Source organism: Scyliorhinus canicula, chromosome 6, assembly GCF_902713615.1.
Source record: "Scyliorhinus canicula chromosome 6, sScyCan1.1, whole genome shotgun sequence".
NCBI classification, from domain to species: domain Eukaryota; kingdom Metazoa; phylum Chordata; class Chondrichthyes; order Carcharhiniformes; family Scyliorhinidae; genus Scyliorhinus; species Scyliorhinus canicula.
In genome coordinates, this window is record NC_052151.1 from 52,567,399 (window position 1) to 52,588,663 (window position 21,265).

At 45.1% G+C, this 21,265-nt stretch overlaps 1 protein-coding gene across 6 annotated transcripts in view; it reads right to left on the bottom strand.

Annotated features, from left to right (window-relative positions):
• cep162 (centrosomal protein 162) overlaps positions 1-21,265 on the bottom strand; it is a 198,244-nt gene that overhangs the window by 117,439 nt on the left and 59,540 nt on the right. For 5 of the 6 annotated variants that reach the window (XR_005460926.1, XM_038799283.1, XM_038799286.1 and 2 more), the window contains 3 exons: positions 19,769-19,991; positions 16,414-16,583; positions 12,624-12,875 (listed from right to left, as the gene is read on the bottom strand). Coding sequence is in view for 5 of the 6 variants with exons in the window: in XM_038799283.1 (XP_038655211.1) it covers positions 12,624-12,875; positions 16,414-16,583; positions 19,769-19,991 (645 nt within the window). In the remaining variant the exon portion in view is untranslated. The remainder of the gene's footprint in view (positions 1-12,623; positions 12,876-16,413; positions 16,584-19,768; positions 19,992-21,265) is intronic. The other variant, XM_038799288.1, reaches the window with a different exon arrangement.

A 21,265-nucleotide genomic window follows, 5' to 3' on the forward strand; every position in this document is an offset into this window, starting at 1 on the left:
AGGTATACAATGCAACTACATAAGCACCGGCATCGGATGAAGCATACAGGGTGTAGTTTTAATGAGGTCAGTCCATAAGAGGGTATTTAGGAGTCTGTTAACTGCGGGGAAGAAGCTGTTTTTGAGTCTGTTCGTGCGTGTTCTCAGACTTCTGTATCTCCTGCCCGATGGAAGAAGTTTGAAGAGTGAGTAAGCCGGGTGGGAGGCATCTTTCATTCTGCTGCCCGCTTTCCCCAGGCAGCGGGAGGTGTAGATGGAGTCAATGGATGGGAGGCAGGTTCATGTGATGGACTGGGCGGTGTTCATGACTCTCTGAAGTTTCTTGTGGTCCTCGGCCGAGCAGTTGCCATACCAGGCTGTGATGAAGCCAGATAGGATGCTTTCCAGGTGCATCTGTAAAGTTGGTGCGGGATAATGTGGACATGCCAAATTTCGTTAGTTTCCTCAGGAGGTATAGGCGCTGTTGTACTTTCTCGGTGGTAGTATCGACGTGGCTGGACCAGGACAGATTTTTGGAGATGTGCACCCCTAGGAATTTGAAACTGCTAACCATCTCCACCTCGGCCTCGTTGATGCTGACAAGGGTGTGTACAGGTACAGTACTTTGCTTCTTGAAGTCAATGACCAGCTCTTTAGTTTTGCTGGCATTGAGGGAGAGATTGTTGACGCTGCACCACTCCACTAGGTTCTCAATATCCCTCCTGTATTCTGACTTGTCGTTATTCGAGATCCGGCCCACTATGGTCGTTTCATCAGCAAACTTGCAGATGAAGTTGGACCCAAATTTTGCCATGCAGTCGTGTGTGTACGGGGAGTAGACGAGGGGGCTAAGTACCTGATGGAACCATCAATTCACCAGACACGTGTTTTCCGATATGAATATAGGCTTTAATCTACTTACTACAGAGCCAGCCTGTTACCCGTTGATGAACTCTCGGTGAACTGCAAGCTGACTCTGGACAAGGGTATTTATACAGCAGCACAAGGGGGAGGAGTCGTGGGCGGAGCCAAGGGTGGAGCCCTGTACAAGCTCCTGAGCATTCCCAGAGCTACTCCCCCTAGTGGTCGGATAACGCTACTGCGCTTACAAAGATGCAGTGTGAATTACCATGTTATATTCACCACATTCACCCCCTGCAAAAAAAAAAACAAGTCCGGCGGGGGTGGTGGTTTACAAAGTCAGTCTGTCGGGTGGTCGAACTGTCCGCTCTGATCTGCGGAGCACCGGGGTTGCAGCCTCTTGCGGTGGCTGGATGGGTGTTCTGTGCTGGGGTGCGATGGCAGACTCCAGGGAGGGTTGTATCCGAGATTCATACTCTCCTGGTTCGACCGGGGACTGGGGGTGCTGGGGGCTGGCCGGCGTGGGTGCGCGGAACTGGTGGAGCGAGCTCGTGGGCTCGGGAGCGCGAGGGGGCGGCAGCATGGGGTGTAGGGTGAGGGGTCCGTCTGTGGGGGTAGAGGGGGCGCTGGATCCGGTGGGTGCCAGATCCCGGAGGGATACAGTGTCCTGACGGCCGTCAGGAAAATCGACGAATGCGTACTGGGGGTTGGAGTGGAGCAGGCGCACCTTTTCAACAAGGGGGTCGGTTTTGTGCGCCCTGACGTGTTTCCTCAGAAGTACGGGGCCCGGTGTCCTCAGCCATGCTGGAAGTGAGACCCCCGTGGTAGTGCCCCTGGAAAAAATGAAGAGCCTCTCGTGAGGGGTCTGATTGGTCGCTGTGCATAGGAGGGACTTAATAGCGTGGAGCGCGTCTGGGAGGACTTGGAGCTTTCTAGACCGGAGGGTCAGTAGGACAGTCTTCCAGACCGTCGCGTTCTCCCTCTCCACCTGCCCGTTCCCCCTGGGGTTGTAGCTCCTGCTCGAGGCAATGCCCCTGTCGAGCAGGTACTGACGCAGCTCGTCGCTCCTGAAGGACGAACCCTGGTCGCTGTGTACGTAGCTGGGGAAACCAAACAGGGTGAAGATGCTATGCAGGGCCCTAATGACTGTGTGGGAGGTCATGTCGGGGCACGGGATAGCAAATGGGAAACGGGAGAGCTCATTTACGACGTTTAGAAAGTAAACGTTCTTGTTAGTTGAGGGAAGTGGCCCTTTGAAATCAATCGCGAGGCGTTCAAAGGGCCTAGAAGCCTTAACCAGGTGGGCCCTGTCTGGTCTATAGAAGTGTGGTTTGCACTCCGCACAGATCGGGCAGTCCCTGGTGACCGCTTTTACCTCCTCGTTGGAGAAAGGCAGGTTTCGGGCTCTGATGTAGTGGGCGAGCCGGGTGACCCCCGGGTGGCAGGTCATTGTGGATGACTTTCAATCGGTCAATCTGCGCGCTGGCGCATGTCCTGCGGGATAGGGCATCCGGAGGCTCGTTGAGCTTCCCGGGTCGATACTTAATATCGTAATTGTAGGTGGAGAGTTCGATCCTCCACCTCAGAATTCTGTCGTTTTTAATTTTGCCCCTTTGCGAGTTGTCAAACATGAAGGCAACCGATCTTTGGTCGGTGATGAGGGTGAACCTCCTACCTGCGAGGTAGTGCCTCCAGTAAAGAATAGCCTCCACAATGGCTTGTGCTTCTTTCTCGACTGAGGAGTGTCGGAGTTCTGAAGCGGAGAGTGTATGGGAGAAAAATGCGACTGCTCTCCCTGCCTGATTTAGTGTGGCTGCTGGAGCTACCTCTGAGGCGTCGCTCTCAACCTGGAATGGGGTGGATTCATCCACCGCCCGCATGACCGCTTTGGCGATGTCCTCCTTGATGACGTCAAAGGCCTGGCGTGCCTCGGCTGACAGGGGAAATCGTGTGGCCCTAAAGAGTGGGCGGGCTTTGTCCGCATATTGAGGGACCCACTGGGCGTAGTAGGAGAAGAAGCCCAAGCACCGTTTGAGGGCCTTGGGGGAGTGGGAGTTCTAAGAGGGGGCACATACGGTCCGGGTCTGGGCCCAGGACTCCGTTTTCCATGACATAACCGAGGATGGCCAGTCTGTTTGTGCGGAAAATGCATTTCGCCTTGTTATACGTGAGATTCAGTTTCTGTGCCGACTGGAGAAAACGGTGGAGGTTGGCGTCGTGGTCCTGCTGGTCATGGCCGCAGATGGTAACATTATCCAGATACGGAAACGTGGCCCGCAGCCCGTACTGGTCCACCATTCGGTCCATTGCTCGTTGGAACACCGAGACCACATTAGTGACGCCGAAAGGGACCCGGAGGAAATGGAAGAGGCGGCCATCGGCCTCGAATGCCATGTAGTGGCGGTCCTCCGGGCGGATTGGGAGCTGGTGGCATGCAGACTTCAGATCCACCGTGGAAAAGAGCCGGTACGGGCGATCTGGTTTACCATGTCTGCAATCCTGGGGAGGGGATACGCGTCGAGGAGCGTAAATCTATTTATGGTCTGACTTTTGTCGACAGCCATGCGGAATTTTTCCCCGGTCTTAACGACCACCACCTGAGCTCTCCAGGGACTATTGCTGGCCTCTATAATCCCCTCACTGAGAAGCCTTCGGACCTCTGTTCTGATAAATACCCTATCCTGCAGGCTGTACCGCCTGCTACGAGTGGCTACTGGTTTACAGTCCTTTATGAGATTGGAGAAGAGAGGGGGGGGGGGGAATTCGCAGCGTAGCGAGGCTGCAGATAGTGAGTGGGGACAGGGGCCCGCCGAAGCTGAGGGTGAGTCACTTAAGGTTACATTGAAAGTCTAGGCCTAATAAGAGTGGCACGCAGAGTTCGGGCAAAACGTAGAGTTTGAATTTTGAGTAGCTAGCGCCTCGGATTGTGAGTGTCGCGGCGGTGCATCCCTGGATTTGGACCGAATGGGAGCCTGAAGCGAGCGAGATAGTTTGCCGCGCGGGGAAAACGGGGAGCGAACAGGGTCTTACCAGGTCTGGATGTATGAAGTTCTCAGTGCTCCCGGAGTCGAAGAGGCATGGCGTTTTTTACCCGTTGATTTGGACCTCTGCCATCGAATTTCGCACATGCTTCGCTGAGTTGCGGGTAGTCGGCGGCTCGATCAGCTGTGCTGGAGTGGCCCCGTGATGACTGCCCTCTGAGTTCATAGTCGTACTCTTCCGATGAGTTGTCCGAGCGTGGAGATGCAGGTCGGGCCCGTGGATCACACGTGGCGGGCGGCGAGGAAGGTGGCGTCCAAGATGGCGGCCCCCATGAGTCGCACGTGGCCAGCCGCGTGGTGGAGGTTTGCCAAGATGGCGGACCCCATGGATCGCACGTGGTGGGAGGGGGCGGAGTTGGGGCATAGGCCGCAGCGTTTCAGGTCCTGCGGGTGTGGGGAGCGATTACTTCGTGCCGCTGGGGAGTTGGAAGCTGGGGCCCTTTTAGCGTGGCACACTCTTGCGTAGTGGCCTTTCCGCCCGCAGCTGCTGCAGGTCGCGTTGCGGGCCGTGCAGTGCTGCCGCGGGTTCTGGTTCTGGCCGCAGAAATGGCAGGCTGGAGCAGCATAGTGGCTGGCTGGGGCAGCATAGTGGCTGGGCGGCCGCGTAGCACAGGCCTGGGAGAGTCGCTGGTCGGGGGCCCATGATTGGGTCGCGGGGTCCGCGGGGAACGAGTTAAGGCTGCGGAAGGAGACCTCCATCGTGGTCGCAGCTTCCACAGTTGTTTCCAAGTCTTGGGGGCCCTTTTCCAGCAGCCGTTGCCGCACATAATTAGACCTGAGGCCCGCTACAAAAACATCGCGTACAGCAAGTTCTCTATGTTCAGCCGCGGTAACCGCTTGATAATTACAGTCATTTGACAAATTATTGAGTTCCCTTAAAAATTCGGCGAGTGATTCTGTAGGCCGCTGGCGGCAAGTCGTGAACACATGGCGTGCGTAAACTTCGTTAATGGGCCTTACATATATCTTATCGAGTACCGCTAGCGCTGTAGTATATGAACCGGCCGATTTTAGTTGCGTAGAGATTCGGTGGCTCACCCTCGCGTGCAGTAGACTTCGCTTCTGTTCCTCTGTTGTTTCGGCTGTGCTCGCTTCTGCCAGGTAGGCCTTAAAGCACCGCAGCCAGTGGGATAAGATTTCTTTTGCCTCTACATCCTGCGGGTCGAGTTCCAGGCGTCCAGGCTTGAGGGCCAATTCCATGATCGATCTTGACTGTTCTTAAGTAGATTAAATTGATGGAACCATCAATTCACCAGACATGTGTTTTCCGATATGAATATAGGCTTTAATCTACTTACAACAGAGCCAGCCTGTTACCCGTTGATGAACTCTCGGTGAACTGCAGGCTGACTCTGGACAAGGGTATTTATACAGCAGCACAAGGGGGAGGAGTCATGGGCGGAGCCAAGGGTGGAGCCCTGTACAATCTCGAGCATTCCCAGAGCTACTCCCCCTAGTGGTCGGATAACGCCACTGCGCTTACAAAGATACAGTGTAAATTACCATGTTATATTCACCACAGTACCCTGCCTTGCTGGGCCCCGGTACTGAGGACTATTGTGGAGGAGGTGTTGTTGTTCATTCTTACTGGTTGTGGTCTGTTGGTCAGAAAATCGAGGATCCAGTTGCAGAGTGGGGAGCCAAGTTCTAGGTTTTGGAGCTTTGATATGAGCTTGGCTGGGAAGTGAAGAAACAAAAGAGAATGAGGTAACTACAAAATCTGAATATGGCCAACATTGGATACATGAGGTTGCTGACCCTGATAAAATAGACAGATGGTCTAAAGATCTTACGCATCCCAAAAAGGGAGGCATGACCACGTGGGAACAGCTCCATCGATTACAAATCATTTATCATCTTCATCCATTAGATGGTTGCAAGTTTTGTCTATTATGGTCGGCACCCGTGACAGTCAAATTCTCGCAGATGAAGTAGATGTTGCCCTTGGAGACGATGTGCAAAATTTGGAAGCTGGTTGGGTAGCGATTAAGATTTGGCTATTAAGATTCCGTCCACCTAAGACAGATTGGTCAAAAATTACATCCTGTATCCAAAAAATATAGTGAAGATATACAAGATTTCGAGGACAGATTTAGACATGTCTTGATCAAACATTCAGGGATAAATCTCCAACACGGAGAAGATACTTGGGATGCAAGTACTTTAGGACCAATCAAAACTGCTTTTGTTGCTCGTGTAAAACCCGAAATATCCAATGCTTTAAAACTGATCCAACCTAACTGGGCATCAACCGGTACATACCGAGAAACAGTTGACCAATGTATTCAGATAGATCACGGCATGCATAGTCAGACAATCAACAACTCTCCAGCTGGCCAAATTCAGCCTGTGCCAGCTGCCGCTCCAGCGGCGGCTGCTGCAACTGCTGCAGGGGTATTAGCCGCAACCTCTCCAGAAGAATCGGGTTCCGCATGTTCCCTTGCTCCATTAAAATATGCTTGCTTCACAATATCTTTGTTGTGGTAAAACGGGACATTGGATGAAAACATGTTGTTTTAAACAGCAGGACAAACAAAGAAATAATAGTTCTGGTAACAATCCGCCTCATGAAATATCCTATGACTCATACAATATGTTTCCACCATGTGGCAGTCACGTCATCCGTACAGACAGGACATGCCCAGGGTTGCGTACCAACAAGACACGCACAGGGAGCAACCTAGGCCCCTCCAGCTGTTGCCACGTTGGGATGCATACAATGACGACGATGAAATGACAGACATGTTCAACAAATTAGCCCCACAACACAGACGGGCTCTGCTTGAGGCTTCAAAAAACTAATGGACCCCACTCTCAGTGTTTCTTTACATATTTAATTGCATGCATTGCTTGAACAGAAAAGGATAGATTATATATTTCACTGAGAGTGGGAGGATATAATATCAATTTTCTTTTGGATACTGGAGCAGTTTTTAACCTGTGTTACTCAAGATTATGCTGATTTGTTTCCCCTAAACACAGGAAAGATTAACTCTTTTGCAGCGTTAACCCTTCGAAGGACTGAACCAATGCTGTTAGAATTTGGACCACATCAACTGATGTCATCAATTTGGGTAGGTCCAGTTACACAAGCACTTCTAGGCATGGACATTCTATCTCAACTAAATTCCTCCCTCAATTTTAATAACTGAAAAATCACCTGGTTCATTAGACACCTCAAATAAAGCGAGATACAGAATCACTCAATTTGGGCTAAAGACAAAAATGATTGTGGCCTATTAAAAACGGAACTAGTCACCTTCATTGGATCAGCACCGCCTTATACCAAACAATACCCCATTAACAACACTTCAATTCAGGGAATATTGCCTATAGTGAAACAACTTAGAAGAAAGGGGAATATTAGTGCGAATTCACAGCTCATCAAACAGTCCAGTATGGCCCGTCAAAAAGGCTAATGGCACATGGCGCCTGACTATTGACTATAGAAAAGCCAACAAATTCAGTCAGGAAAGCTCCTTTAGTGGCAGATCCATCTACAGTCTTTAACTCTTTTAACACCAGACCTTCAATGGTTTTCAGTCAAAGAACAAAGAACAAAGAAAGGTACAGCACAGGAACAGGCCCTTCGTCCCTCCAAGCCGGTGCCGATCATGCTGCCCGTCTAAACTAAAATCTTCTGCACTTCCGGGGTCCGTATCCCTCTATTCCCATCCTATTCATGTATTTGTCAAGATGCCCCTTAAACGTCACTATCGTCCCTGCTTCCACCACCTCCTCCTGCGTCGGGTTCCAGGCACCCACTACCCTCCGTGCAATCTACATCTCTGAACCTTGCCCCTCGCACCTTATACCTATGCTACCTAGTAATTGACCCCTTTACCCTGGGAAAAAGCCTCTGACTATCCATTCTGTGTATGCCCCTCATAATTTTGTAGACCTCTATCAGGTCGCTCCTCAACCTCCGTCGTTCCAGTGAGAACAAACCGAGTTTATTCAACCTCTCCTCATAGCTAATACCCTCCATACGAGGCAACATCCTGGTAAATCTCTTCTGCACCCTCTCTAATGCCTCCATATCCTTGTGGTAGTGTGGCGACCAGAATTGAACACTATACTCCCAAGTGTGGCCTAACTACGGTTCTATACAGCTGCAACGTGACTTTCCAATTTTTACATTGACATGACGAATGATTTTGGTCAGTACTACTAGCTAAGGATGTACAGTCATGGTTTGCTTTCACCATCAATCAACAACAGTACACATGGACTAGACAAGGTTTTCACAATAGCCCTACTGTTTACCACATGGCTCTACAGGACCACCTCAGGCAACTTCCTGTTCTGCCTTCCATCATTATCCAGTATGTAGATGACATTCTGATAGCATCTATTAATAAGGGTGATCACGAAAAAGACTTGCGCTTACTTTTGGATCACCTCAGTGATAATGGACACAAAGCTAGCTTTCCAAAGCACAAATTTCCCAGGATGAAGTTGTCTACTTGGGTCAGAAAATATCCAAAGGCAAAAGGGAACATACTCAGGACAGAACGGCTGCCATCAAAGCCGACAAGGAACATACAACTGTCCAGGAAGTGAGATCTTTTTTGGGACTGTGTAATTTTAACAGAAATTGGATTTATTCTTTCACCCAGACAGCTCAGCCATTGAATGATCTTTTAAAAGGTTACCGAAAATCAAAAGACACGGTTAACCTCAACACAGAACAAAAGGAATCATTCTTAAATCTGAAAGAGGCCCTATGTTCAGCACCAGCTCTAGGAATTCCAGACAATGGAAAACCTTTTACCATGTTTGTTCATGAAAAAAAGAGGGTTACATGACTGCAGTACTAGCCCAAGAACAAGATGACCAGTTAAGACCAGACTCCATTAAACTTGACAACGTGGCACTAGCATATGGCAGCTGTTTAAGAGCCATGGAAGCCACGTGTCGAGCTGTAATGGCAACATCAGGCCTTGTCTTAGACCAAGTTAATTATTAAATGCCCACATGCAGTCCATTCTCTACTATCCATGAACAGAGTATCACAAGTTACATCAGCCAGACGGACTAGATGGATCGCAGTTTTGGAAGCGTGCAACCTTTATTTTCACAAAGCCAGTCCAGTAAACCCATCATCTTTGCTCCCGCTTCCCGAGGAACAAAAGGGAAGAGAGGTAGAAGAACATGAATATGTGAAAACAATAGAGGAAATGGAAGAGGTACGCTTAACAGAAGAAGAACCACTACAGAACCCAGATTTAATTCTATTCACAGATGATTCCTCTTTTATTGACAATGGTGTCAGAAAAGCTGGGTGGGCGGTCACAAGCCCATATGAAGTATTAGCTGAAGAAAGTTTATCCCCAGGAACATCAGCTCAACAGGCTGAACTAAAAGCACTAACAGAAACATGTCATGTGGCAAAAGATAAAACAGCTAACATCTACACTGACTCCAGATATGGCTTTGGAGTGGCACATGATTTTGGACACCTGTGGAGAAAAAGAGGATTCCTCACAACAGCAGGAACACCTATCCGAAATGGAAAGGAAGTATGAGACCTCCAAGAAGCCATGGCCTTGCCAAAAGAAGTATCAATTCTAAAGTGTAAAGCCCATACTCATGGAGACATCATGGAAGCAAAAGGAAACGCTCTTGTGGACCAAGCAGCAAGGGAAGCTGCCTCTCAATGGTATGATGAATCCAATCACAATTACAAATTGGGAGTGACCAGCTTATTACAAGACCTACGCGAAATGCAACATGACTGTATAAAGGAAGAAAAATGGACATTGTTAGAATCAGGTATTCAGTTGTATGACGATGATATTTGGAGACAAGTTCAGACTGATAAATCAGTAGCACCACAAGCACTAATGCCTTTTCTGGCCCAACAAATCCATTCATGGGGGCATCTATCACCTCAACAAATGATGGATCGATTCCAGAGAAGTTAGTGCAGCAGAGGGTTCAAAAAACATGCACAATTGGTATCAAACCGTTGTGTAACCTGTCAAAAGAACAACTGGGACCTATAACATCAATGCCTCAACTAAAAGCTCCTGCAGGACCGTTCCAGGATATACAGGTAGACTACATCACCCTTTCTAAATGCCAAAAGTACAATGACGTCCTTGAAATAGTGGATAAATTCTCTAGATGGGTAGAGGCTGCTCCAGCTAGGAGGGCCACAGCCACCCATACAGCCAAAGTGCTAGGCAAAGAGTATATCCCCAGATGGGGAGTACCAGCTAGCATTGACTCAGATAATGGAACCCACTTTACAGGTGCTGTTTGTAAGGAAGTGTGTAGATTATTAAACATTGACTGGAATTTACACTATTCTTATCATCCACAATCATCAGGACAGGTGGAACTTTGAAAGAAAGATTGTCTAAATACAACGAAGGAGGCATGAATTGGCTCCAAGCCTTGCCAATAGTATCATGCAGTATCAGAGCAACCCCAAACAGAGCAACAGGCCTAAGTCCATTTGAGATCATCATAGGCAAACAAATGTCTCTGCCAGGGTCTATTGACTTGCAAAAGGCAGACTGTCATTTAATAAGTGATACTTTGCTTACTTAATGTCAAAATTTTAAAAATGCTGTTAGTTCTGCTTCTCAACAGGTGTTGGCAGCTTGGGGGGGACCCCCCAGAAGGTGGACACAGCCTCGTGCCTGGCGAGGTAGTGTACGTGAAAAAACTACAGAAGGGCTCTAGGATCTAAGTGGGAGGGTACATACTTAATCCTCCTCATCACCCAGTCTGCTGGAAAACTGAAAGGAAAGAAAAATTGGATCCACGCGTCACATGTGAAGCGCACGTATAAGTATTAAGATCTGTAAAAATGTTTGCCATAATATTCATTTTCAGTTATATAATTGGCTTTGTAAACCTTGTCACAGAGTTAAATGAAAACACATTTCTTTACACATCCAAGATATATGCTGAAAATTTCAATGTCTCTAATTATTGGGTATGCACCGCAATCCCCACCCACTCAGGAAAAGGCATTCCTTTCCTAACTATCCCTTTTAATGCTTCAGAAACAGCAGAATGGTACATTTATCAGAGCGTCTCTTGCTCTACAGTAGTGCGTTCTGGAGCAGATTCATGTGAGAAAAGAAAGTACAAAGTTTATATAAAGAAATCAGTTAAATTATGGAAATCTGCAGGTGATCCATTAAACACTTTTTCAAGATGGTATCAACCTAAATATAACACAAACAAAAATCCTCCACCTATCAATCTCCCGGCTACTCTTAAGCAAGAAGGATCAATATGTCTCACTAGTAATCACCCCAAAGGGATGAAGGTGGGCCATAGTATTTGTACTAATTATTTTGATGTAAGCAGAGCTCACAAATGTACCCGAGAATTATCACAAAGAGTTCTTCAATCCTTAACAATAACAGGCCTACACAATATCATAAGTAATAAAACATTCTTGGACCATTGGTTCTTAGAGGATATTTACCAATATTCTGCTTATAATGGAACCTATTTTATCTGTAATGACAAAGCATACTCCTGGCTTCCAAAATTCTGGTCAGGGTCTTGCTATTTAGGATATGTAGTGCCTGCTATCCGTCATCTTCCTCATCTCCCTTATCTATTAGAACCAATCACTCGAAGAAATAAACGTGCCATCATTTTACAAAATACAATCTTTGCCAATCTTATTCCTTTATATTAGGAGACAAGACTTGCCAACGAATTAAATAAGAAAACAACCATTATACAAGATGTAGCTGATTATACCGCCACTGCCCTAAATAAAATCTCTGATGCGATGAGAGCCGTGGCATTACAAAATCGAATGGCACTTGACTGTGTGTTAGCCGAAAAAGGTGGCACCTGTGCCCTGATTGGTGTGGAGTGTCGCACTTTCATTCCAGATAATTCAAAAGAAGTTAAAGATCTGGCAGCACACATTCAAGAAGTAAGAAAGCTTGACACACCCTCAGATATCTCTATCTGGGAGAAACTTTGTGGGTGGTTGGGGCCCACAGGAATGTCCATAGTACAGGGATTCTTTTTCTTTTGTGTAGCAGGATTCATCATCTACATAACATTCCTGTTGATCAAATGTGTTAACTAACCATTCACTAAACGCAGGGCCCCACCAATCAGAATGATTCACATTAATCACACTGCACCACCAGTTAATGAAATGGAACTAAAATATTATTGTTAAACCGTTACTAACCTATCAAATATTTGACTGTATTACTAATGTATTGCTAAAAGATTAATAATGAATCACTGGAATCAAATTCAATTAACTGATTAAGTTATTGTATAATAATAATTTAAAAAAGAATTTTAAGAATTTTGCTGAAATGCTTGAAATGCAAAGCTTGCCCGCTCTTGAAGGCTGTTTTCAAACGAGGACACCATCAAAGGCAATGTGAATGAGTTCCTCTTCGTGCTTTTACCTATCCTATCGCATTTCTTCTTCCTTTTATTTTATTATGATACATCTCACTTAATCTTTCGATCTATCAAAAGGGAGGACTGAATGAAACCTGCTATTTCTGATAGGTAAAAGGATCATTGATTTAGCCATTTTGTTTTAAATACTAAAGCCCAGTTCAAAAATCATCTAAATACATCAATTTCCTAAATACCATTGCCAAATTGGCTCTGAATGAAACTGTCAATGTGCAATGCTGCAACTTTATACAATCTGACATGGTTTTAAGTACATTTCCCACAGCTTCTTTTCCTCATACTGTAGCTTCTGAGAACGCAAAACAGCTCATTTACCTTTGTTTGAAGTATGCAAATCTCCTCTTTTAGTTGAGGAACTTTCTTCAGCTCTTCATCTTTGCAAACAAGTTCATTTTCTTTCAATGCCAATTTTTCATTCAACTTCTCTACTAGGCTGTGCTCAATGTTCCATTTATCATGTGCTTCTTCCAGTTTTTGTAGCAGGAAAAGTTCTCTCGTTATATTGTTGGGTTCTAGTGAATTCTGCCCAGATGCTTTTGACATTTCATCATCAGCTCTTGTAACTAACTATCAGAATAAGAAACATACTTTAGGAAATGTGAACAGTAATCTCCTGTGGAGTCAGAAGAGGTAATTTTCTTAGGTAATATATAATACTGTATAGGTTAATGTTTGGACACCAGTATGCATTGAATTGGCTGATCTGTTAGGATGTTGATGAGGTTGCTATAACTGGCTACACTTGAGTAGATCACACCATCATTTTTAATTCTCCTCTTTTACATTCAGCATTTTCCCTCGCTTTATGTTATCTGAAAATTTGGATCTGCTTCCCTTTTTCCAAAATTCAAGTCCCCAGCAACTTGGATTCTATTCTATTTTCCATCAACCTTGTTATGATATGGCAGGTGTTAATTGCTGGGTAAGGTAAACTTGATCAAGCTATCACAACAGTTTGTAATTTGTATTTTATTACGAGAAGGTACACACACTGAAGTCAAGAGTAAGAAATCCAAAGCACTTTTGGAGATATTAAATATTAAATTAAAACATTTATTAACAAGAGAAAAGTTAAGCACACAAGATTATAGCTCAGTAAGAAGTCTTACAATGCGCTGTTGATCGATGAGTCGAACGCCATATCCCGTTCTTATGAGGGCGTCTTTCAGCGTCTGTAGTCGTCTGCTATGTTCCTCCTCGTCTGAGCAGATCCTGTGTATATTGAGGGTTCGTCCAGAGGGGATGACTTCTTTAACGTGTTTAGGGTGGAAGCTGGAGAAGTGGAGAATTGAGAGATTATCCATGGGCTCACGGTAAAGCAAAGTGCTGAGGTGGCCGTTCTTGATGGAGATGAGTGTGTCGAAGAATGCAACCGATTCTGGAGAATAGTCCATGGTAAGTCTGATGGTGGGATGGAACTTATTGATGTCATTGTGTCATCGTTTCAGTGATTCTTCACTGTGGGTCCATGAGAAAACAATGCCATTGATGTATCTGGTGTATAGCGTCGGTTGAAGGTCCTGTGCAGTGAGGAGGTCTTGTTCAAACTTGTACATGAAGTTGTTGGCACATTGAGGTGCGAGTTTGGTCCCCATGGCTGTGACGTGTGTCTAGATAAAGAACTTGTTGTCGATGGTGAAAACATTGTGATCTAGGATGAAGTGAATGAGTTGTAGAATTACTTCTGGAGATTGGCAGTTGTCGGTGTTGAGTACTGAGGCTGTTGCAGCAATGCTGTCATCATGGGGGGTGCTGGTGTAGAATGCCGAGACGTCCATTGTGACAAGGAACGTTCCTGGTTGAACTGGTCCATGGGTGCGGAGTTTCTGTAAGAAGTCCGTCGTGTCGCGACAGAAGCTGGGGGTTCCTTGTACGATGGATTTCAAGATGCCCTCGATGTAGCCAGAGAGGTTCTCACACAGGGTCCCGTTTCCTGGTACAATAGGACGGCCGGGTGTATTGGCTTTGTGTATTTTCAAGAGGCAGTAGAAATCTCCAATGCCTGGTGTACATGGGGTGACAGCACGTAGGGTGCTCTGAAGGTCTGGATCCAAGGTCTTGATCAGTCTGTTGAGCCGGCAGGTGTGTTCTTTGGTCAGATCTGCGGGTAACTGTCTGTAGTGTTACTGGTTGTTGAGTTGTCGGTATACTTCTTTGCAGTAGTCCGTTCTGTTCAGTATGACGATGGCCCCTCCTTTATCTGTTGGTTTGATGATAATGTTGTGGTGGGTCTTGAGAGCGCGGATGGCATTGCATTGTGCTTAGCTGAGGTTCGGGGCTGTCTTGTGAATGCGACTGATGAATCTGGCATTGACTTGACTGGTGCTGTAAGACTTCTTACTGTGTCCACCCTAGTCCAACGCCGATATCTCCACATCAGGATTATAGCTGCACAGTTAAAATTAGTCTTACAGCATCCCCAAAAGATTTCTATCAGCTAGACTCACAACTAAACACCCCTTTCCAAACATCCCTATAGATTCTTCATTTACACATGTCCCAGTTACTGCAAGGGACTCATTATGCCATGGGTGGTGGGGGTATTTCACAGAGCTTTTCTCTCCCATTCACTCGACAATGGAAATCCAAGGCTTGTAACAAAACTTTGCTTCCTGGAACAAACAAGCACTTCTCTGGGGGTGACTAGCAGCTGCTTACTTCCCAGGTCTGTACTCACAAAGCACATTCTTCAGGATGTCACGTGGCCTCTCTTTCTATCACAGTTTTCAATTTTTCCTTAAATATGTTGTTTCTCTTCCATCTGTAACCCACTGTTCTTAACTGTTTTATTTGAAGTTACCTTTCCCAGAATTTAAAAATCTTTCATGCTCTCCTAATGGCCTGTATTTTCTGGAAAAATAAACTTAATAACACTGCTTTATTCATGTGTGATCTTTTCCAGTTTTAAACCTTCCTTTCATTTCTTTAGAAATTCACTAAATATACACAGACAAACCTTCTTTATCTCCTCATGCAAATTTCCATCCATGTTATTTACTTATCCCATCTTAGTTTTGCTCACCCCCACTTCAAACTGCCTGCTTCAAAATGAATTGGGTACTCTAAAATTATTTTTTAAAACTTAGTCACACACACAAACAAATAAACACACAGACCCCCAAAAGCCTGTTTCACAGTATCCCACAGTAATATTGGAAAATTTGATATTTCTTTACAGCCACCAAGGCTTCTAATCTTCTTAGTCTGCTTCAATTATTCAATTATAAATAATTCAAAATAATCTTCACTTAAAATTGGTAAAACTAACTCAGCTTTTTCAGCTTCTGTTAATACCTAAGCATCTCAGACTCGGAATCCAGTGTAGCTGCACCTTAATATCCTGTTTAAATTTGAACTCACCTTCCTAATCCACAACTGCTCTGACACAAGATTATATTTTATCACTAAAACACTTAGCTACACATATCTCTACCCCCCTCCCCACCTACATTCTTTCAGCAACCTGCCACATTAATGTTTCACAGCTAATTAGACCAGATTTTGTGGTTCAATGTCCACTCAGACAAACCCATCATCTCCATCCTTGCCAGGTTTCTTGTAACTTAGAAAACAGGTTATCAAGATCAAGTTCAACTCAGTCACAAACCTGTAACATGAACTGTGTTTCTCACTCTATAGAGTGCCAAATATTTCCAGCATTTTCTGTATTTGTTTCATATTTCCAGCATCTGCAGTAATTTGCCTTTATGCTAAATTCAACTCGTGCCTTTCTCTGGTCTCTCTTTAATGGTAGGACTTAGGCTGAAGACTATATACAGCTCTCAACTCCTGCAATGTTCTCTTTGATCTCTGATTCCACTACTGGAAACTGATTACTTGTGCAATGTGATATCAACTTGTGAGCTGTTCTAAAAAAAAACTTCACATCACTAATTTCCTCCCTGATCATAAAAGCCTCTTAATTGATTTTCTCTTTGACCAATGCATTCAGTTTCCCTATCCCTAAATTTCTTGATTTCCTCCATATGGTTTTCCCCTTTTACAGTCAGGCTTTTATTGAACCCATGAATGATATTTGGAGTCATCTGTTGTCCATGTTCAAGTATAAATAATACTGATTACATACAATTGCTTTAAATTTTACCTGATCCTGCACATGACCACCAAATAACAGTGCATGGTCTGGTTTACTATTGACCTGGTGCTGATGGTGTGAAGTAAATGACTGACTGGAGGTAAATAACTGAGTTCCCAGGCCATTTTCAGTAGGTTTGTGCTTTGTTGATCTGATTGTCCGGGTTGCCAGTAATTGCCCTGTTTGATGAAGGGTGAAAGGTTAAGTTCAAGAGGTACACTATAATCAAGTTATCCATTTTAGCAGAGGGATGCCCTTTATTCTGCCATTAACACTTATTGGGTTTCTTCACTTCAACCATTACCACTCCGTTTGCTTTTTGTTCCAAGACATCTTTGACATTTAATCTCTCCCACCATCCCTGACCTTCCCTTTTATTCCACCTGACCCTCCACCCCTCATTTCCAACAGCATAAACCCATCACATTTCTACCTCTTTTCAGTGCTGCAGAACAGTCACACTGAACTTCGAAAAGTTAATTGTATCTCTCTCCATAGGCCTGTGGAGCTTTTCCAGCACTTTCTGTTTTTACTTGAACATAATAATGCATGGCTTAAACTTTAAATTAGTGCTTCGAATGGAGGAAAATAAATTGGCTGGCAAATTATACAAATTATTACAAAGAGACTACTATAACGAAATTAAAGATAAAAATGAATAACACTGAAACAAGTGGTCTGGCAGCATCACCAGAGAGAGAAAAACAGTCAACGTTTAGAGTCCAAAATGACTCTTCTTCGGAACAAGTTTTCGAATAAGTTATTTTCTATCTCCACAGATGCTGCCAGATCTGATTAGTTTTTCCAACACTTTTTGTTTTCATTTTAGATTTCCAGTACCTGCAATATTTTATTTTTGACAAATCAAATGGTGCTAATAAAAAAACATCTTCTGCAGCACATGCTAAGGCTACTTGCAACGAACACTGCAGCAGAGGCAACATTACTGTTGCAAAATAATGTGTGATAACCAGGTTTAAGACAGTCATTTGCTCTCGACATTAAAACCCAACCTAGGATTCCACAAAAAGAATAGCTCAGACCACTTTGGTTAATTTATTTAGAAAAGGGCTTAATGCCGATAACTCTTGATTTAAAAATACTACTCCTCAAAAGAATTTTGACTTGGTTAAATCTTTAAGAATAAAACTCAACTTGGTCACTGATCAATACTGAATCAAAGTCCTGAAATTTCCCCAGCAACAATGTGCCTTTATTATACAGATTGCAGAGTCTCTATTATACAGACTGCAGAGGTTCAACCTTCTTCTCAAGGACAACTAGGATGGACAATAAACACAGAGCTTGCTAGTGATGCCCATTTGCTAGTGGATCCATTGGTTATATTCCAAAATTCCCTAGATGGGGGAAAAGATTCCAGTGGACTGTAATGCCCTTATTCAAAAAGAGAGGTCAGCAAAAGTAGGAAACTAGAGACCAGTTAGTTTAACATCTGTGATTGGGAAACTGTTAGAATCTATTAAGAAAGTAACAACAGGCCGCCCATAGTCCCGTTTTCAACACTGAGGAGCTCTGCACACTTGAACTCCCCAGTGTAGCGAGAGATCGGGCCGTCATTATAAAATGGCATCCCGAGGCCCCCGAAGCGATCCACGAACCCCACCACCCCCAGCCCGAACGCACTATGGAAGGGTCCCCGGACGCCCCAAACCTCCCCCCAAGCACCCATGCAGGTCACCCCCGGCCCAAGTGCGCGCGCAAAAGATTCCGCAGTGCCCATGCCAGCTGATGGCAAGATCAGGTGGCACTGCCAGGGTGCCCTGGCAGCATTAGCAGTGCCAGAGCAACATGCTTGCCCAAAGGGCACGCAGCTGGGGCCTCTGATCCCTGGGAGACGCGAGGAGTGCCGTTCCGTATGGTTCCCCATTTATGGGGGCCTGTGCTGAGGCACTCGTCCAAGGTCTCTGAGGCGAAGGGGATGAATCCCAAAGCCGCAGATACCCCGGGAATCTGCACATTAGAGTGAGACTAGCTATCTCGCTCTAATATCCAGATTTGCCAAAAGGTGATCCGTGCAAATGTGCGGGGTTTACATCAGAACATCATGCGATATCGTGTTGGATCTCTTGAGGCGTTGCAAGCCGGGTAGGTCCCAGGAGCAGGGTCTCCGGCTTTTATCGGCCATGCTGCGCCGCAGTTAGCTGCTCGAATGCAGCGTGGCTATTGGATTGTGCCCGTAGTAAGGCATTAATAAGGTACCACATAAAAGGTTAAAACACAACGCAAAATTACATGGGGTAGTGGATAGAAGACCGGATAAGGGGAAGGCAGAGAGTTGGGATAAATAGGTCTTTATTCTGATTGGTAAGATGCCACAGGGTTCAGTCCTTGAGCCCCAACTATTTACAATATTTGTTAATGACTTGAATGAAGGGATAGAAGGTACGATAGCCAAATTTGCAAGTGACACTAAAAATAGATGCAATAGCAAGTTGCAATGAGAAAAAAGAAATTTACAAATGGATATAGATAAGTTAGGTGAATAGGTAAAAATTTAGCAGATGGAGTTTAATGTGGACAAGTGTGAGGTTACCCATTTTGAGCGGAAAAATGGAAAGAAACTTCAGAGTGCTTCAGTGCAGAGAGATCTGGATGTCCTCATGTATGAAAATCTAGTGCATAGGTAATAGGAAAACAAATGGAATTTTAGCCTTTATAGCTAAAGGAATAAAGTATAAAAATACGGAAGTGATGCTGCAACTGTACAAGGCATTGGTAAGACCAAACCGGAGTATTGTGTACAGTTTTGCTCCTCTTATTTGAGGAAGGATGCAGTTGCATTGGAGGCAGTTTAGAGGAGGCTCACTAGATTGATTCCAGAGATGAGGGGCTTGTTTTATGAAGAGAAATTGAGCCTATATTGAGTATAGGCCTATACTGTCTCGAGTTTAGATGACTGAGAGGAGATCTCCGTCTGAGAGGTATACAAGATGATAAAAGGTATTGACAAAGTAGACATAGAGCGGATGCTTCCTCTTGTGTGGTAATCTAGAACGAGAGGTCATAGTTTTAGGATAAGGGGTAGCAGATTTAAAACAGAGATGAAGAGGAATGACTTCCCGCAAAGGGTTGTGAATCTGTGGCATTCACTATCTCAAAAGGTGCGGTGGATGCTGGACAGTGAGTAAATTTGAAGAGATAGGCAGATTTTTAATGAGTAATGGGTTGAAGGTTTATGGAGAATGGGCAGGAAAATGTGGTTGAGACCGAAAGCGATCAGCCAAATTCGTATTGAATGGTGGTGCAGGCTCGAGGGGCTGAAATGCCTATTCCTGCTCCTAGTTCTTATCTCTCCATCAATTAATTAAAAAAAAAATTATAGACTACAGGAAAAATACCTTACCTTTCGATTTGCTTTTTGTACACTCAGATGGAGACCTGGCTTTAACACCTTTAATTGGCGTAGTTTGTTTTGGTCGACTAAAACGAGTTTGGCTTTCACCAGCACCAAGGGATTCTTTCCTCAATGGACTGACTTTGCCATATCCTGAACTGTGGACAGATGCACAGCTTCCAGCAAAGGGCTTCTTGTTTTTAAGTTTTGGGCTCTTGGTTTTAGCTGAAATCTGTACATTGATAACAAAACGTGGATGATATTATCCCAAGAATGGAGAAAATGCAAAAATGCCCACAAGAGGAAATAAAGCATCATTTAAACGTATTCAACCAGTCAACTGACATCTACAAACTAATCTATTGAAAGAAAATCTGGCAGGAATTAACACGAAATAAATATTTAGATGAAAATCTCAAATATTCTTATAAAGTTGTTCTGCATCGGAATGAGTTTAGGGGATTGTGCTGCTTTCTTTGTATAATAAAAAAGGCTAATTTAAATCTGCAGTAATACATGGGTTTGGAAACATGCATAGGGGGGTTAAAATGGAGAAATTGAGTGTGTTGGGAAGCCGGCTCCAAAGTGTTAGCTTCCACATTTAACTGCAGTGTTTCAGGTTGCATGCGAACAACTCTCCTGCGCGAGGGGGGTGGGTTGTCAATTTCAATATGTTAATCTCCAAATTTCAACGATACTAACATGCAGTTGAACTTAGCTCTGGATTTGTAAATTTCCTAAACTTCCGACAACTCGCCAATCAAAGCAAGGTAAAAAAAATTGGAAATCTGAGGAGCTTAAAATATAACAAAGAAATATGTCACTAAGTCCTGAAACTTCACAGCTGAGTTCTTGTGCTCACAATTGTACTAGAGATCAGTTTAGCGACTTTGGGCCTAACTTTGACAACTTTTAAGGTTCATACTTAGACGCGATTCTCCCAAAAGGAAACAGAGTAACCGAGGGAGCGTGTGTAGCCATGTGTTTCCCGGCGCTCGCATTGCTGAAAAACACATGGCTATTCAATGCGACTCGTGTTATACAAGGGGCCTGAACGGGGAACATGAGACTGAGGGCCACATTTTGTATGGTGGAGTGCTCCGCTTGCCGGAACTTCCCAGTATAGCGAGAGGTCGGGACCAATCTCATGGCCTCCGAAATGATCCACAACACCCCCCCCAGCCTGAATGCACTTTGGGAGGGTCCCTGGTCCCCCGTTTGGGCGCAAAAAAAAATGCCAGCTTGGCATTTTGGCAGTGCCAACCTGGCATTGCCCCCTACCAGTGCCACTTGGACACCTTGGCAGTGCCTGGCTGGCATCCAGTTGGCACTGCCAGGGTGCCCAGCTGGAACCAGCAGTGCCAGGACGCCACCCTGCCCAAAAGCACACTGCTGGGGGCCTCCGATCCTTTGGGAGGCCCCCATGAGTGCAGTTCCGTCTGATCCCGGTTTGTGGGGACCAGTACTGAATGGCATTCGCCCAAGGGCTCAGGTACCTCGGGAACC